Below are 20,421 nucleotides of genomic sequence, written 5' to 3' on the forward strand. Positions count from 1 at the left end.
TTAATTTTTTTTTAGAAAATTTTATCAAAATTTCATTTCTATAGAAAATTTAATTTCTATAGAAAAATTTGCCAAAATTTTATTTCTGTAGAAAATTTTGCCAACATTTTATTTCTTATTTTTCATGTTAGCCTCATAACAATTAACGTCCAAAATGCATTATATCTAATTTTACAATTATTAATCGAGCTTTATATAATTGTAAAATAAGATAAAATTTTATTTCTATAGCAAATCCTCTCAACATTTTATTTCTATTGAAAATTTCGTAAAATTTTTATTTCCATGGCAAATTTCGTCGAAATTTTATATCTATAGAAAATTTTGTCAAAATTTTATTTCTACAGAAAATTTTTTCAAAATTTTATTTTAATAGAAAATTTTGTCAAATTTTTATTTCTGTAGAAAATTTTGTCAAAATATTATTTCTATAGAAAATTCTGTAAAAATGTTATTTCTATAGAAAATCTGTCAAAATTTTATTTCTATAGAAAATTCTGTAAAAAATTTAATTTCTATTGAAAATTTCGTAAAAATTTTATTTCTATAGAAAATTTTGCTAAAATCTTATTTCTATAGAAAATTTTGCCAAAATTTTATTTCTTCAGAAAATTTTGTCAAAATTCTATTTCTATAGAAAATGTTGTCATAATTTTATTTCTATAGAAAATTGTAACAAAATTTTATTACTAGAGAAAATTTCGTGGAAATTTTATTTCCATAGAAAATTTCGTCAAAATTTTATTTCCATAGAAAATTTCGTCGAAATTTTATTTCCATAGAAAATTTCGTCGAAATTTTATTTCCATAGAAAATTTCGTCGAAATTTTATTTTTATAGACAATTTTTACAGAGGAATATTTTGCAAAATCTACCAAAACACCATGAATTCTACCAAACAGTACAAAATCTACCATTTTTTTAAGAATTCTACCAACTGTGGTAACCGTGCCCCTGAGTCGATCTTCCATCGGTCAGTCTGTGAATACATTTTTGTGATGATCAAAGTCTAGGTGGCAGTTTTAGTCCAATCGACTTCAAAATTTGACACAAGTATATGGTTGGGACCAGAATAGAACCATATTGATTTTTGGAAGAAATCAGTTTAGATTAAGTATAGCTCCCATATACATCTTTCGCTCGATATGCACTTATATTATTCTTGAAGGCAGACTTTTACACCGATTTATGCGAAATTTTGCACAAGGAGTAGAATTAAGATGCTTACTGTGGGTGCCATATTTGTTTGAAATCGGTTCAGATAGAATCGGTTCAGAAGCATAGCTCCCATATATAATTTCGCCCGATTTACACTCATATGACCTCTGAGGCCGTTAGGTTAGGTTAGGTTAAAGTGGCAGCCCGATTAAGATTCAGGCTCACTTAGACTATTCAGTCCATTGTGATACCACATTAACTAAAAGTACCTATTACATATGGGCACTTCTAGTTTTAACCGCTGAACCTTCTTGATTATTTTTCTTTGTTGAACCAACCAGATTGTTCCAAAAACAGTAGCAGACTGCATAAGTTAACGTTTTCCAGATCCGCCAGTAATCTGAAGCTATATGCTCCTAAAAGTTGCTTGCGCTTTACACAAAATGCAGGACACTCACACAAGAGGTGTTTAATTGATTCCTTTTCCTCCGCATCATGACAGCTCATACAATAGTCATTATACTTCGCGCCAATAGTTTTTGCAAAATCGCCTATCAGGCAGCGACCCGTTATAGCAGATATCAGGAGTGATATCTGACGTCTCGAGAACACTAGCATATCTAGTGTGCGGTTTAAGTTGAAATGGGGCCATATTTGCTTGGTGTCGTTACAACCCTTGCAATTCTCCCATCGAACATTTGCCATCATAACAGCCTTCTCACGCAGCATGAGCTTGCAGGTAGCTAGGGGCATACCAACAAATTCTAGTTCCCCTGGAATATGTAAGGTAGTCCCTAGCCTTGCCAACTCATCCGCTTCGCAGTTCCCCGGTATGTTCCCATGGCCAGGCACCCATATTAGGTGAATATTGTACTGCTCAGCCATCTCATTGAGAGATTTGCGGCAGTCGATGGCCGTTTTCGAGTTGTGGAACACAGAGTCCAAGGATTTTATTGCAGGTTGACTGTCTGAGTATATATTAATGCCCACATTTTTTGGAACATTACTTCTCAGCCAATTCGCCACCTCTCTTATTGCTAATATTTCAGCCTGAAAAACACTACAGTGATTAGGTAATCTTTTCGCTATTCGAAGTTCCAGATCATTAGAATATACTCCGAACCCCACTTGTCCATCCAATTTGGAGCCATCAGTGTAGAAATCTATATATTCTTTATTCCCCGGGGTCTGTGTGCACCACGCCTCACTGTTGGGGATTAGAGTCTCAAACTTTTTGTCGAAAAGTGGACTCGCCAAAGCGTAATCCACTACGTTAGGCACATCTGGCATTATTTTGAGAACAGAACTGTGACCGTAACCTTTTTCCGACCACAGCGATAGTTCGCGCAACCGCACAGCCGTTGTTGCAGCTGACTGTTTGGCCAAAATGTCTAAAGGCAATAGATGCAGCACGACATTAAGGGAATTTGTTCCTGTCTTGCTGAATGCGCCTGAAATACACAAACACGCCATACGCTGAACTTTATCTAAACAAGTCGGTTTCTGAAGTGCCGGCCACCAGACTACAACACCATATAGCATTATAGGTCTAACCACTGCCGTGTATAGCCAATGCACAATTTTTGGTTTCAGTCCCCACTTTTTTCCTATTGCCTTTTTGCACGAGTACAAAGCTACAGTTGCCTTTCTCGCCCTTTCTTCAATATTAAGCTTAAAGTTCAGCTTCCTGTCCAAAATAACGCCAAGGTATTTTGCACATTTTCCCCTGACTGCCAGAGCCACATCATCTGCGTATGCCACCACTTTTATCCTTTCTTTTTCTAGAGTAACCAGAAGGCTATTTATAGCAACATTCCAAAGAAGAGGTGATAGAACTCCTCCTTGGGGAGTGCCTCTGTTCACATACCTTTGTATGTTTGCTTGTCCTAGTGTGGCTGAAATACGTCTCTTCATTAGCAGTTCGTCTAACAGCCTGAGTATACATGGATCAACATTCAGAGTTGTCAGTCCATTTAATATCGAGCTCGGATGGACATTATTGAACGCCCCTTCGATGTCTAGAAACGCCACGATTGTGTATTCTTTGACAGATAGTGAGCTTTCAATAAAGCTGACTAGTTCATGTAGTGCGGTCTCAGTAGACCTGCCCTTCGAGTATGCATGCTGTCCTTTCGAGAACAACCTTGAATCGATGCTAGTTCTAAGATAAATATCTATCATCCTCTCCAGAGTCTTAAGTAGGAATGAGGATAAGCTGATTGGTCGGAAATCCTTCGCCCTCGAGTGAGAGGCTTTCCCCCTTTAGGTATGAAAACGACTTTTGTTTCCCTCCACTTTCCTGGGATATATGATAAGTTGATACAACCTTTATATATCACTGACAACCAGGGGATAATTTTGTCAGTTACAGCTTGTAACTCCGCCGGAGTAATTCCATCAGGTCCGGGGGATTTGAATGGTCCAAAGCTATTTAGCGCCCATCTTATTCTAGTTTCCGATACAATTTCCTCGACAGGAAACGACCGCTGAGCAACTGTGGCACCGCCAGTACATGGTTCAACCGTCTGATTTCCAGGAAAATGTGTGTCCAATAGTACCTCCAGCGTCTGCTCACTGGACGTTGTCCAATTTCCCTCCGATGTTTTAATGAAACCTGGAGCGGAGTTGGTGGATGCTAGAACCTTCCGTAGTCTGGAAGCCTCGGACGTATTCTCAATACTGCTGCAGTAGTCATTCCAAGAGTTATGCTGAGCCTTTCTCAGTTCTCGCTTGTATCCTCTCAGATTCCTCTTGTAAGCGTCCCAGTCCTCAGGGGCTCTGGTGGACTTTGCCTTGTTAAAGAGCTTCCTGCAGGATTTCCTCATATTACTTAATACCGTAGACCACCATGGTGGTCGATGTTTCCCCCTTGGCTTTCCTCTAGGGCATGCAGCTTTCAGTGAGATGTTGAAGGCCTTAGTAATCCGCTCCACTGCGTGTTCGATATCTTGCACATTTCTCATATTTGTCTCTGTTATTTCCGGTATCATCATATTGAACGATTCCCTATACCTATTCCAGTCAGCTTTCCTAACATTTGGCGAAAATATGGTCTTGGTGATATGAACATCAAATTTGAAACTGATGTAGCGATGATCTGAGAAGCTGTGTTCACTTAAAACATGCCACTCAGATATCATTTCATTCAGTTCTTGCGAGGCCAAGGTGATGTCCAAAACCTCTTGCCTGTTTTTAGTGACAAAGGTTGGGGCATCTCCCTTGTTGCAAACTACCAGATTAGTACGCAAAATAAACTCTATTAGCGACTCTCCCCTTGCATTAGTATCACTACTTCCCCATATACTATGATGCGCATTCGCATCGCATCCCATTATGAGTTTCGTCTTTGTTTTCAGTGACTCCTCAACTAAGGTCTTAACGGCACATGGAGGCATCTCCCTGTCATGTCCCATATAGACCGAAGATACCCAATATTTGCATTTGGCTATTTCTAAATTGGCAACGACAGTGTCTGCATTGCACATTGAAGGAAGCAGAAACAAGTTAAGCTCGTTTTTAGCAATTATACAGGCTCGAATTACATCATTACCAGTATACTGCAATAGTTTGAACCCCGGAGTACTTAATTCACAGTACTCCGGGGTTGTACTGCGATTTACGTGAAATTTTGCACAGGAAGTAGAATTAACATTTTAACTGTGCGTGCCAAATTTAAATCGATTTAGATTTAGATATGGCGCTCATATATTTGTTTTTTTTTGGGTTGGGCGGAGATTTGACAAATAATCGAGATGTTGTGTTCAAATTGTGTCTATTCCCATAATACTTCCAAGCCAACACTTGAACTGCCTGAAAGTATTCTACTATTTCTATTAACAGTCATTTCACGGCTTTTGAAATGGTGGACATCAATCCTATGACAAGTCAATGTTATATTCATCGCTTCGCCCGTCTCTCGTAAATATTTTATAGCATGCAGGGTGTTCAGGATGAACCGCCATTCAAATCCATGCCAATGACGTAAATGTTGAACTAGATCTTTTTCTTGTATTAATAGCTTAAACAACAGCTTTTTCATTCCTTTGTGCGAGTCATAATAAAAACCAAGCCTATTATTTGCAAGAAGAAAAAGTGACAGAACAAAACCATAGTCCTCCGGCGAATTGTAAGATTTATGATTGAAATAACAAAAGAATGCAGCCGACCAGGCATCATCATAGAAAAAAGAGCTGTATTGAAAAATATACCGAGTTGAAGTGAAAAATACGAAAGAGACGAGCTTGTTCTTAATTTCTTTAACCTTAACATTATTTTTTACATTTGTTGCACTTTTCATTAAATGCCATGAAGAATTGGACAGCACTCAGTGATAAGAGAGAAGTTCACCACTGGGGTATCACAAGGGCCTGAATAGTCTAAGTGAGCCTGAAATATCGGGTTGCCACTTAACCTAACCTAACCTAACATTACCTATTAAAAAATCGTATTAGAATCGTTCATTAGTAGACAAATTTATATCAGGCAAAGAAACCTGATTTTAGTTTTTTTTGTAATTTTGTTTATTTATTGAAGTTTTTCTCTGTGTATAATAATGACCATAAATATTTTCCTTAATGTTTGTATGTCACTAATCTAACTATTTAAGAATGAAAAATTCCAAATTCTTGTACTCTACTCGAGTGACAAGGTAATTGACATATTTGAACACCCCCTTCGTCTTCCCCAAGCGACGATACGATATCATACTAATAATCAAAATTACCCAGCACACATTTCTAAAATTATTTCTTAAAAACGAAACAAAGAAAAACCTGAAAATATGGAAAAATGCGAAATATGAAATTGTGTTCGTAGGGACCAATAATTTTTAATTCCAGTAATGTAGCAGTTTCGACAGAACAAAATAGTTTGGGCTGATAATGCCGATAAAACCGTAACAATTTCAGGTTTTCATCATGCACTCAATATTAAAATTTGAGGAAAATTTTGACAAAATTTTCTATAGAAATTATATTTTGACAAAATTTTCTTAAAGAAATAAAATTTTGACAAAATTTCTATAGAAATAAAATCTTGCCAAAATTTTCTATAGAAATAAAATTTTGACAAAATTTTTTATAGAAATACATTTTTGACAAAATTTTCTATAGAAATAAAATTTTGACAAAATTTTCTATAGAAATAAATTTTTGACAAAATTTTCTATAGAAATTAAATTTTGAGAAAATTTTCAATAGAAATAAAGTTTTGACAACATTTTCTATAGAAATAAAATGTTGACAACATTTTTCTATAGAAATAAAATTTTGAGAAAACTTTGTATAAATATAAAATTTTGAGAAAATTTTGTATAGAAATACAATTTTCTATAAATATAAAAATTTGACAAAATTTTCTATAGAAATAAAATTTTGACAAAATTTTCTATAGAAATAAAATTTTGACAAGACTTTCTATAGAAACTAAATTTTGACAAAATGTTCTATAGAAATAAAATATCAAAACAAATCTATAGAAATAAATTTTGACAAAATTTTCTATAGAAATAACATTTTTTATACAAATAAAATTTTTTGCAGAAATAAAATTTTGGCAAAATTTTCTATAGAAATAAAATTTTGCAAAAATTGTAGAAATTGAAATAATATTTTAACAGAAAACTTTTATTTGAGAAATAGGAATAAAATTTTGAGAAAATTTTCTATAGAAATAAAATTTTGAGAAAATTTTCTATAGAAATAAAATTTTGACACAATTTTCTATAAAAACAAAATTTTGACAAAATTTTCTATAGAAATAAAATTTTAACTGAAAACAGAAAAACTTTTATTTTAGACATAGAAATAAACTTTTGACAAAATTTTCTATAGAATTAAAATTTTGACAAGATTCTCTATAGAAATAAAAAATTTGAAAAATTTTTCTATAGATATAAAATTTTGACAAAATTTTCTATAGAATTAAAATTTTGACAAAATTTCTATAGAAATAAAATTTTGACAAAATTTTCTATAGAAATAAATTTTGTGACAAAATTTGTATATAGAAATAAAATTTTGATAAATTTTTTATAGAAATAAAATTTTAACAAAATTTTCTATACAAATACAATTTTGATCAAATTTTCTATAGAAATAAAACTTTGACAAGATTTTCTATAGAAATTAAATTTTGACAAAATGTTCTATAGAAATAAAATATCAAAACAAATCTATTGAAATAAATTTTGACAAAATTTTCTATAGAAATAAAATTTTGCAAAAATTGTAGAAATATTTTAACAGAAAACTTTTATTTTAGAAATAGGAATAAAATTTTGAGAAAATTTTCTATAGAAATAAAATTTTGACAAAATTTTCTATAGAATTAAAATTTTGACAAAATTTTCTATATAATTAAAATTTTGACAAAACTTTCTATAGAAATAAAATTTTGAGAAAATTTTCTATAGAATTAAAATTTTGACAAAATTTTCTAAAGAAAAATTAAATTTTGACAAATTCTTCTATAAAAATAAAATTTTGACAAAATTTTTATATAGATATAAAATTTTGACAAAATTTTTATATAGATATAAAATTTTGACAAAATTTTCTATAGAATTAAAATTTTGACAAAATATTTTATAGAAATAAAATGTTGACAAAATTTTCTATAGAATTAAAATTTTGACAACATTTTCCATAAAATTAAAATTTTGACAAAATTTTCTATAGAAATAAAGTTTTGACAAAACTTTCTATAGAAATGAAATTTTGACAAAATTTTCTATAGAAATAAAATTTTGACAAAATTTTCTATAGAAATAAAATTTAAACAGAGAACAGATAAAGTTTTATTTTGGAGATAGAAATAAAAATTTGACAAAATTTTCTATAGAAATTAAATTTTGACAAAATTTTCTATAGAAATTAAATTTTGACAAAATTTTCTTTAGAAATTAAATTTTGAGAAAATTTTCTATAGAAATTAAATTTTGAGAAAATTTTCTATAGAAATTAAATTTTGACAACATTTTCTATAGAAATAAAATTTTGAGAAAATTTTGTATAAAAATAAAATTTTGAGAAAATTTTCTATAAATATAAAATTTTGATAAAATTTTCTATAGAAATAAAATTTTGACAAGACTTTCTATAGAAATAACATTTTTTATACAAATAAAATTTTTTAAACTTTTATTTTAGACATAGAAATAAACTTTTGGCAACATTTTCTGTAGAAATAAAATTTTGAAAAAATTGTAGAAATAGAATAAAATTTAAACAGAGAACAGATCAACTTTTATTTTAGAGATAGAAATAAAATGTTGACAAAATTTTTTATAGAAATAAAATTTTGACAACATTTTCAATGGAAATAAAATTTTGACGAAATTTTCTATAGAAATAAAATTTTGACAAAATATTCTATAGAAACAAAATAACAAAACAAATCTATAGAAATAAAATGTTGACAAAATTTTTTATAGAAATAAAATCTTAATAAAGTTTTCTATAGAAATAAAATTTTGACAAAATTTTCTATAGAAATAAAATTTTGCAAAATTTTCTATAAAAATAAAATTTTTACAAAATTTTCTATAGGTATAAAATTTTAAAAAAATTGTAGAAATAGAAATAATATTTTAACAGAAAATTTTATTTTAGAAATAGGAATAAAATTTTCAGAAAATTTTCTATAGAAATAAAATTTTGACAAAATTTTCTATAGAAATAAAATTTTGAAAAAATTGTAGAAATGGAAATAAAATTTAAACAGAGAACAGAAAAACTTTTATTTAAGAGATAGAAATAAAAATTTGAAAAAAATTTTCTATAGATATAAAATTTTGACAAAATTTTCTATAGAATTAAAATTTTGACAAAATTTCTATAGAAATAAAATTTTGACAAAATTTTCTATAGAAATAAAATTTTGACAAAACTTTCTATAGAAATAAAATTTTGATAAATTTTTTATAGAATTAAAATTTTGACAAAATCTTGTGTAGAATTAAAATTTTGACAAAATTTTCTATAGGAATAAAATTTTGACAAAATTTTCTATAGAAATAAAATTTTGACAAAATTTTCTATATAAGTAAAATTTTGACAAAATTTTCTATAGGAATAAAATTTTGACAAAACTTTCTATAGCAATAAAATTTTGACAAAATTTTCTATATAAGTAAAATTTTGACAAAATTTTCTATAGAACTAAAATTTTGACAAAACTTTCTATAGAAATAAAATTTTGACAAAATTTTCTATAGAAATAAAATTTTGACAAAAATTTTCTATAGAAATAAAATTTTGACAAAATTTTCTATAGAAATAAAATTTTGACAAAATCTTCAATAAAAATAAAATTTTGTCAAAATTTTTATATAGAAATAAAACTTTGACAAAATTTTCTATAGAATTAAAATGTTGACAAAATTTTTTATAGAAATAAATTTTTGACAAAATTTGTATATAGAAATAAATTTTTGACAAAATTTGTATATAGAAATAAAATTTTGATAAATTTTTTATAGAAATAAATTTTTGACAAATTTTTCTATAGAAATAAAAAATTTGAAAAAATTTTCTGTAGATATAAAATTTTGACAAAATTTTCAATAGAATTAAAATTTTGACAAAATTTCTATAGAAATAAAATTTTGACAAAATTTTCGATAGAAATAAATTTTTGACAAAATTTGTATATAGAAATAAAATTTTGATAAATTTTTTATAGAATTAAAATTTTGACAAAAGCTTGTGAAGAATTAAAATTTTGACAAAATTTTCTATAGGAATAAAATTTTGACAAAACTTTCTATAGAAATAAAATTTTGACAAAATTTTCTATATAAGTAAAATGTTGACAAAATTTTCTATAGAAATAAAATTTTAACAAAACTTTCTATATAAGTAAAATTTTGACAAAATTTTCTATAGAAATAAAATTTTGACAAAACTTTCTATAGAAATAAAATTTAAACAGAGAGCAGATAAACTTTTATTTTAGAGATAGAAATAAAAATTTGACAAAATTTTCTATAAAAATAAAATTTTGACAAGATTTTCTATAGAATTAAAATTTTGACAAAATTTTCCATAAAATTAAAATTTTGACAAAATTTTCTATAGAAATAAAATTTTGAAAAAATTTTCCATAAAAGTAAAATTTTGACAAAATTTTCTATAGAAATAAAATTTTGACAAAATTTTCTTTAGAAATAAAAATTTGAAAAAATTTTCTATAGATATAAAATTTTGATAAAATTTTCAATAGAATTAAAATTTTGACAAAATTTCTATAGAAATAAAATTTTGACAAAATTTTCTATAGAAATAAAATTTTGACAAAATTTTCTATAGAAATAAAATTTTGACAAAATATTTTATAGAAATAAAAAGTCCAATTTGTATTAAAAATTCGTATATCAGAAAATGCATTTTGCGATTTTACGCCCCTATTAAAATTAGTTGCATTTAAAAAAATCAAACATTGTTAACATATTGAAATGATCGAAAGTAATTTTTTATTCTATATAAAATTTGTTTAGTTTACTTTAAGTTTCAATTTATTTGCTTGGTTATAAACAGTAGGCCACACTGTTCTTAATTGATTTTGATGTTCATGCAATAATTGCTATGTGGGCATGTGAGCATTTAAACATTACAATTGTAGAAGAAAAAAAAAAAAATAACACAAAACGACAAGAACAACAAAAAACTAAACTAAAGCAACGGCAATAAGTTCTGGTTAAGTGTCACACATTCTGTTAATTAATCTAATGGCAATGATAAAACAATAAATAAAAAAAAGCTTTTGGAAAGCTAAAATGTGTAAGGCAATCGCAAAACTATACTAATCCAAATAAGGAATAAGGAATTAATTATAATAAATTTAATGCTACATCGATCATAAAATATTACAGGTTAACATGAAAAGTTAAATAAATTTAAATGAAATACATGTTATTTAATATGAATTAAACCATATTAAATTAAATTAATTTTGTTAATTTAAATATAACTAAGGTTCAATTTAATTTAATTATGTATTTATTCATAATTAAATTAAATTGGGCTACTATAAGATAATTAAATTAAACATAATAAAATGATCTAAAATGAAAGTGAATTGAAAATAAAATGAAATTAAATTAATTTCAATTTAATAATATAAACAAGTATATACGGTTAAAAATTCGGTCGGGCCGAATCTCAAATACCCACCAACATGGAAAGCTTAGAATAATTTTCTTTGAAAATAATTCGGTTAATATCGAGCCTGTAGTAAATTGTGGATACTTAGGGGCTTTGATTAACATCTATTTAATTTAAGTTTTAGAATTTCAAGTGAATTTGATGGAACATACCCCTCTATTAACAAAATGAGTTAATACAAGCGTAGGAATCACGGTTGCCACTTGAGCCAAAATAAACTAACGAAATTTGAAGAAAATTTTACCCAAAAAAAAAAAAAACACATATGCCCATGTTCCCAAATCTTTTTATGTTTTTTTTTTTAGTTTTATTAAAACTGCGTCATTTTTAATTAAAAAAAAAATATATATATATATATATATATATATATATATATATATATATATATATATATATATATATATATATATATATATATATATATATATATATATATATATATATATATATATATATATATATATATATATATATATATATATATATATATATATATATATATATATATATATATATATTCATCCGATTCAATTTAAATTTGGTACTGCCGCTAACAGCTATGCAACCATATCGGTTTATAGTTATGTACATCCGATGACCAATCACACAAAATTTGGTCCAAATCGCCAAAAATAATCTACCAAAATTTTATTTCTATAGAAAATTTTGTCCAAATTTTATTACTGTAGTAAGTTGTGTCAAAAATTTTTTTTTATAGAAAATTTTGTCAAAATTTTATTTCTATAGAAAATTTTGTAAAAATTTTATTTCTATAGAAAATTTTGTCAAAATTTTACTTCTATAGAAAATTTTGTCAAAATTTTATTTCTATAGAAAATTTTGTCAAAATTTTATTTCAATAGAAAAGTTTGTCAAACACGTATGTGCGAGTAATCGGCCCGTATGGATTAACTTACAATTTAGAAGACGATGTTTAGAAGTTTTAAAAGTGTTACCGCAACCCAAGTAATTCGATTGTGGAAGACAGTCTTTAGTACAAGTTTCTACGCAATCAATGGTGGAGGGTACATAAGATTCGGTCTGGCCGAACTAACGGCCGTATATACTTGTTTTTTTTTTTTGGTTTTTTTAGAAGTTTCTTTTCCATAGAACAAATTTTCCAAAACTCTATTTCTTAAGAAAATTTTGTCAATTTTTTTTCTATTGAAAATTTTGTCAAAATTTTATTTCCATTGAAAATTTTGTCAAAATTTTATTTCTATTGAAAAGTTTGTCAAAATTTTATTTCTATAGAGAAGTTTGCAGAATTTCATTTCTGTACAAAATTTCTGAAAATTTTATTTCTATAGAAAATTTTCTGAAAATTTTATTTCTTTAGAAAATTTTCTGAAAATTTTATTTCTTTAGAAAATTTTGTCAAAATTTTATTTCTATAGAAAATTTTGTCACAATTTTATTTATATAGGAGATTTTTCCAAAATCTTATTTCTATAGAAAATTTTTCAAAATTTTTTTTCTATAGGAAATTTTATTAAAATTTTATTTCTATAGAAAATTTTGTCACAATATTATTTTTATAGAAAATTTTTGTCAAAATTTTATTTTCTATAAAAAATTTTGTCAAAATTTTATTTCTATAAACATTTTGTCAAACTTTTATTTCTATAAAAATTTTGTTAAAATTCTATTTCTATTGAAAATTTTGTCACAAGTTTATTTCTATATATATTTCATTAAAATTTAATTTATACGATTTAATTTCATTTTATTTATTTTAAAATAATTCGTTTTTATTACATTTTAATTGAATTCAAAAAATTATTACAGCAGAATTATTTTTTAACCAACCAAAACTGATGCCATATAAATTCAAATTCAAAATGGTATTTCTATAGAAAATTTTGTCAAAATTTTATTTCTATAGAGAAGTTTGCAGAATTTCATTTCTGTACAAAATTTTCTGAAAATTTTATTTCTATAGAAAATTTTCTGAAAATTTTATTTCTTTAGAAAATTTTCTGAAAATTTTATGTCTTTAGAAAATTTTGTCAAAACTTTATTTCTATAGAAAATTTTGTCACATTTTTATTTATATAGGAAATTTTTCCAAAATCTTATTTCGATAGAAAATTTTTCAAATTATTTTCTATAGGAAATTTTATTAAAATTTTATTTCTATAGAAAATTTTGTCACAATATTATTTTTATAGAAAATTTTGTCAGAATTTTATTTTCTATAAAAAATTTTGTCAAAATTTTATTTCTATAAAAATTTTGTCAAACTTTTATTTCTATAAAAATTTTGTTAAAATTCTATTTCTATTGAAAATTTTGTCACAAGTTTATTTCTATATATATTCATTCCAAATTTAATTTATACGATTTAATTTTATTTTATTTATTTTAAAATAATTTGTTTTTATTACATTTTAATTAAATTCAATAATTAATTACAGCAGAATTTTTTTAACCAACCAAAACTGATGCCATATAAATAGCTTCAATTATCTTAAACTTTTATATATAATATTATTTAATAGTTTCTTATTACAACATTCATTAGTCTAATTAACCTAATCACATGGACAATTTCATGTTAAACATGTGGTTAATTTTCTTCGAAAACAAGACAATAGCAATAAGCTCCTCACTGCCGCCTCCATTGTAAAAGCATCTTGAGACATTTCCATAACATTTGTATTGCTCTCGAAATTTCATTGACATAATTAGAATGTTAGTCTTATTATATCATTGTCTGTTTCGTCATTGTTAATACTGGGTTTCACATTTCAAATTTGTCATGTTAACAGTCAAGATTGTTCTAAGTGAGGCAACCTGCTCTAGAGATGATTGTGATGCAAATATAGATGCTGTGAATTAACCCCACAATCCCTTTGCCAACAATAATCGTTATAGATACAATCATAATTTGCTGAAATCAAAATGACACACTTGAATCAAATTTTTCATGAACAGTGGGGCCTTTTGGAGTGGAATCACGGTTGCCACAGTTGGTAGATTTCTATACAAAAATGGTAAATTTTTGTACTGTTGGGTAGATTGGTAGAATTGTAATGTTTTGGTAGATTTTACCAAACATTTCTGTCAAACTTTTATAAATATAAAATTTGACAAAATTTTCTATAGAAATAAAATTTTGACAAAATTTTCTGTAGAAATAAAATTTGTACAAAATTTTCTATAGAAATAAAATTTTGGAAAAATTTTCTATAGAAATAAAATTTTGACAAAATTTTCTATAGAAATAAAATTTTAACAAATATTTCTATAGAAATAAAATTTTGACAAAATTTCTATAGAAAAAAATTTTTGAAAAAATTTTCTATGGAAATAGAATTTTGGAAAAATTTTCTTTAGAAATAAAATTCTAAAAAAATTTTTCGATAGAAATAAAATTTTTAAAAAATTTTCTATAGAAATAAAATTTTGGAAAAATTTTCTATAGAAATAGAATTCTGGAAAAATTTTCTATAGAAGTAAAATGTTGATAAAATTTTCTATAGAAATAGAATTTTGGAAAAATTTTCTTTAGAAATAAAATTTTGACAAAATTTTCTATAGAAATACAATTTTCACACAATTTTCTATAGAAATAAAATTTTGACACAATTTTCTATAGAAATAAAATTTTGACAAAATTTTCTATAGAAATAAAATTTTGACAAAAATTTCTATAAAAAAATTTTTTTGACAAAATTTTCTATAGAAATAAAATTTTGACAAAAATTTCTATAAAAAAAATTTTTTGACAAAATTTTCTATAGAAATAAAATTTTGACAAAATTTTTTATAGAAATAAAATTTTGACAAAATTTTCTATAGAAGTAAAATTTTGGAAAAATTTTCTATAGAAATAAAATGTTGATAAAATTTTCTATCATTCGTTTGTTTTTTCATTGTTGGTTTTTGTTTTTAATCATAGTTGTTGTTTTTTTTTTTGATTTCAGCTTAAAACCCTACACTGATTAAACTACAAGTGTACACAGAAAAAAATCTCACGAAAAATTTTCCAATTAAAATTTTAATTGAGTTTTAAAAAATATTCAATTAAAAATTTAATTGGTTCAACGAATTTTTTAATTGAAACAAAAATCAATCACAAAAAATAATAGTATCAATTAATTTTTTAATTGGATCAATTAATTGTGTAATTGACCTTCAATTAATTTTTTAATTGATACTATCATTTCTGTGATTGAAGACATTTCAATTAAAAAATTAATTGGATCAATTAATTTCGTGATTGAATCAGAAAAATTTTTTTTTTGTGTAGTTTAACCAACAGAGGAAAAGTATGCATGTCAAATTTATTGGGCAAAGCTCTATAAACTGCAAGACGGTTGGATGGACAGCTGTTTCGGAATTACTACATTCCTCATCGGCATCCTCTACTTGCAGCAAAACTATCAACCAATTATCAGAATAAATTCGGGTAATTCATTAAGCCCAAAGTGAACTACACTTGATCCTACCGAAAAAAAGTTTTTGATAGTCAGCTATTGTCTAAACAAATTTGCAAGCATACCTTTTTTTGACAAAATTTTTTATGGAAATACAATTTTTACAAAATTTTCTTTAGATATAAAATTTTGACAAAAATTTCTATAGAAATAAAATTTTGACAAAAATTTTCTATAGGAATAAAATTTTGAGAAAATTTTCTATAGAAATAATATTTTGACAAAAATTTATATAGCAATAAATTTATGACAAAGAAATAAATTTCTGGCAAAATTTTCTATAAAAATAAAAATTTGACAAAATATTCTATAGAAATTTTGACAACATTTTCTCTAGAAATAAAAAAATGACGACATTTTCTATAGGAATAAAATTTTGAGAAAATTTTCTATAGAACTAAAATTTTTACAAAATTTTCTATTATATTGTGATATAAAATTTTGACAAACATTTCTATAGAAATAACATTTTGAGAAAATTTTCTATAGAAATAATATTTTGACAAAAATTTATATAGAAATAAATTTGTGACAAAGTTTTCTATACAAATAAAATTTTGGCAAAATTTTCTATAGAAATAAAAATTTGACAAAATGTTCTATAGAAATTTTGACAACATTTTTTCTTGAAATAAAAAATTTACAAAATTTTTTTTAGGAATAAAATTTTGACAAAATTTTCTATAGAAATACAATTTTTACAAAATTTTCTATTAAATTGAGACAAAAATTTTCTATAGAAATACAATTTTTACAAAATTTTCTATTAAATTGAGACAAAATTTTCTTTCGATATAAAATTTTGACAAACATTTCTATAGAAATAACATTTTGAGAAAATTTTCTATAGAAATAATATTTTGACAAAAGTCTATATAGAAATAAAATCTTGACACAATTTGTCTCTAAAAATAAAAGTATGACAAACATTTCTGTAGTAATAAAATATTGTATAGAAGTAAAATTTTGACATTTTCTATAGAAATTAAATTTTGACAAAATTTTCTCTAGAAATAAAAAATAAAATTTTGACAAAATTTTTTATAGAAATAAAATGTTGACAAAATTTTCTATAGAAATAAAATTTGGACAACATTTTCTATAGAAATAAAATTTCGACAAAATCCGTGTTTGACTTTTTAATTCTCCCCCATAGTCTAGCACAGTTTCGGTTATTTCATAAATACGAGAAAAATAATCCTCCATTGTGGTTCCTAAAATTGAATATATAAGTCGTTTTTATACCCTCCACCACAGGATGGGGGGTATATTAACTTTGTCATCCCGTTTGTAACACATCGAAATATTGCTCTAAGATCCCATAAAGTATATATATATTCTGGGTCGTGGTGAAATTCTGAGTCGATCTAAGCATGTCCGTCCGTCCGTGCGTCTGTTGAAATCATGCTAACTTCCGAACGAAACAAGCTATCGACTTGAAACTTGGCACAAGTAATTGTTATTGATGTAGGTCGGATGGTATTGCAAATGGGCCATATCGGTCCACTTTTACGTATAGCCCCCATATAAACGGACCCTCAGATTTGACTTGCGGAGCATCTAAGAGAAGCATATTTCGTCCAATCCGGCTCAAATTTGGTACATGGTGTTGGTATATGGTCCCCAATCCCCAGATTTGGCTTGCGGAGCCTCTAAGAGAAGAAAATTTCATCCGCTCCGGTTGAAATTTGGTACGTGGTGTTGCTATATGGTCTCTAACAACCATGCAAAAATTGGTCCATAACGGTCCATAATTATATATAGCCCCCATATAAGCCGATCCCCAGATTTGACTTGCGGAGTCTCTAAGAGAAGCAAATTTCGTTCGATCCGGCTGAAATTTCGTACATGGTGTTGGTATATGGTCTCTAACAACTATGCACAAATTGGTCCATAACGGTCCATAATTATATATAGCCCCCATATAAACCGATCCCCAGATTTGACTTGCGGAGTCTCGTGGAAGAACAAAATTCAACCGATTCGGTTGAAATTTGGTATGTGGTGTTAATAAATGGCCTCAAACACCCATGCAAAAATTGGTCGGAATCGGTCCATAATTATATATAGCCCCCATATAAACCGATCCACAGATTTGACCCCCGGAGCTCCTTGGAAGATCAAAATTCATCCGATTCGGTTGAAATTTGGTACGTGAATTTAGTACAGGATATTTAACAACCATTCTAAAAGTGGTCCATATCAGTCCATAATCATATATAGCCCCCATATAAACCGATCCCGAGATTTGGTTTAGGAGCCACTTGAAGGAGCAAATTTTATCCGAGTCAGTTGAAATTTGGTACATTGTGTTAGTATATGGCCGTTAACAACCATGTCTAACTAGGTCCATATCGGTCTATAGTTATATATAGCCCTCACATAAATAGATCCCCAATCACACAAAAATTGGTCTATATCAAGTTCATAATTGTATATAGCCTACATATAAGCGAGCCCATATTTCAATTCTGGCTCTCTACGTACCGTGCAAATGTCCATATCGATTCGTAATTATTTGTAGACTTACCTATACATGCCTAATATATACCACGTATGGATTAACTCACAATTCAGAAAACGATATTAAGAAATTTTAAGATACCACAACCCAATTAATTCGATTGTGGATGAGAGTCTTTCGTAGAAGTTTCTACGCAATCCATGGTGAAGGGTACATAAGCTTCGGCCTGGCCGAACTTACGGCCTTATATACTTGTTTATATTAACCCCATATAACTTAGGAATTTAATTAAAAAATATATTTTTAATGACCCACTGTGCCATTGCTATGTGACCGTTTTTCTAAAATTGAGGCAGCAGCTTCATCTTTGTTCCTGATTTGCATAATTAAGAAGACATACACACACACCCACGTTGCCAGAGAATTATAGTGGCGATTAGGTTACAAGTTCTTCCATAAAATTATTCACACTGTCATCCGTATCCGTGACTATCATATATCATCATAGATTTTTATCCTAAAAATTTATGAATGAGTTGCAGTTTGTCCAAAATGTAAATGGGTAAAAATGAAGCAAACTGCTGTAAACAGCATTGAGATGAAATTCTCTGAATGACGATTAACTGAAATTAGAAGAAATTCTATTGGATTAAGGGATAATCGATCGCATTAACTCTTTGAAATTAGCTGCAAATTTATATGTGAAGCAGACACGTAACTTTTGGGGTATATTAACAAAACTGATGGTTAGTTTAGTAAAAATTCGAATTTATAACAAGCTTGGAAATGATTACCTTAAATCTTCTTTTTTATCTTATAGGGTATAATTTTTTCGGTCTGGGCTCATTTGCCCCTTTCGTCACTTCGTTCTTAAATGACATTATAAAGTCATTTTTCCACGTGACAATTGTCATATTTCTTACTCTGCTTTGTTTTCTGAAAACGAGTTATCTTTTCATATCAATCAACTTTGGGCTTAATTTATTTACAATTTAAAACCTAAATTGAGTTCATGTAATAAACAAATATTTTTCAATTTAATTTGAATATGGTATGAGATTTTAATTTGGTGTTTTTTCTTTCTCACCTTTAGGTTTGATTTAATATTACCAGTCCGTAATTAAATTTGTGTTTTGTGTATAAAGCAAAATTTTATGCCCTTTAAAATCGTTTAGTTGTGGTATTGAGTTAATCAACAATAAATAAACAGGAAGTTTATTAGCCTAAGTAAATCGTGTAAATTATTGTGGTCATTCTCGTTAACTTCAATATTGTATAAATTTTCAAAATAATTGTACTTGGTATGCAATTCAAATTTGTGTAAATCAAATGGAAAAATAATAAAGCTATTTAATCCTATAATAATAAAATTTTTTTATCATTGAAAATAATTGTGTATTTTTACTTTTTTTTCAATATTGCAGGAAACGCTATTTGAAAATGATTTTGGAATTAAATGTTCTATGGGAGACAATCGACCGGAATGTTATCGCAGAAGGGTAAGTTAAAATGAATAATGATCAATAGGTTTTATTCAAACCACTTCTTATGAAGGAGGCAGCAAGAGTAAAGTGAAGGATCTACAGCAATATTTCTCAAAATTTTATTTCTATAAAAAAAATTTTGCAAAATTTTATTTCTATAGAAAATTGCTCAAAATTTTATTCCTATTGAACATACTTCTGAAAATTTTATTTCTATTTTTATTGAAATAGACAATTTTCTCAAAATTGTATTTCTATGGAAAATAATCTCAAAATTATATTTCAATAGAAAATTTTCTGAACATTTTATTTCTATAGAAAAATTTTCGCAAAATTTTATTTCTATAGAACATACTCCTGAAAATTTTATTTTCATAGAAATTTTATTTCTATAGAAAATTTGCTCAAAATTTCATTTCTATAGAAAATTTTCTGAAAATTTTATTTCTACAGAAAACTTCTCAAAATTTTCTCAAAATTTTATTTCTGTTGAAAATTTTCTCAAAATTTTATTTCTAATTATACAATTATTTTTCGAGCTTTATGGACAGATATAGATTAAGGAACATGGTTAATAGAGCCATTGAAAAGAAAACGCCAGATACCAATCTACATAGAAAAAAATATCACCAAAATATTTCCAATTTTCTCAAAATTTTATTTCTGTTGAAAATTTTCTCAAAATTTTATTTCTATAAAAATTTCCTCAA

At 26.4% G+C, this 20,421-nt stretch overlaps 1 protein-coding gene across 1 annotated transcript in view; it reads left to right on the forward strand.

The window, feature by feature from the left end:
- sev (receptor protein-tyrosine kinase sevenless) overlaps positions 1 to 20,421 on the forward strand; it is a 94,723-nt gene that overhangs the window by 21,904 nt on the left and 52,398 nt on the right. Inside the window, exon 2 of the mRNA XM_075299466.1 lies at positions 19,652 to 19,726. Within this exon, the coding sequence (XP_075155581.1) occupies positions 19,652 to 19,726 (75 nt within the window). The remainder of the gene's footprint in view (positions 1 to 19,651; positions 19,727 to 20,421) is intronic.

This window comes from Haematobia irritans, chromosome 3 (genome assembly GCF_050003625.1).
Source record: "Haematobia irritans isolate KBUSLIRL chromosome 3, ASM5000362v1, whole genome shotgun sequence".
NCBI lineage: Eukaryota > Metazoa > Arthropoda > Insecta > Diptera > Muscidae > Haematobia > Haematobia irritans.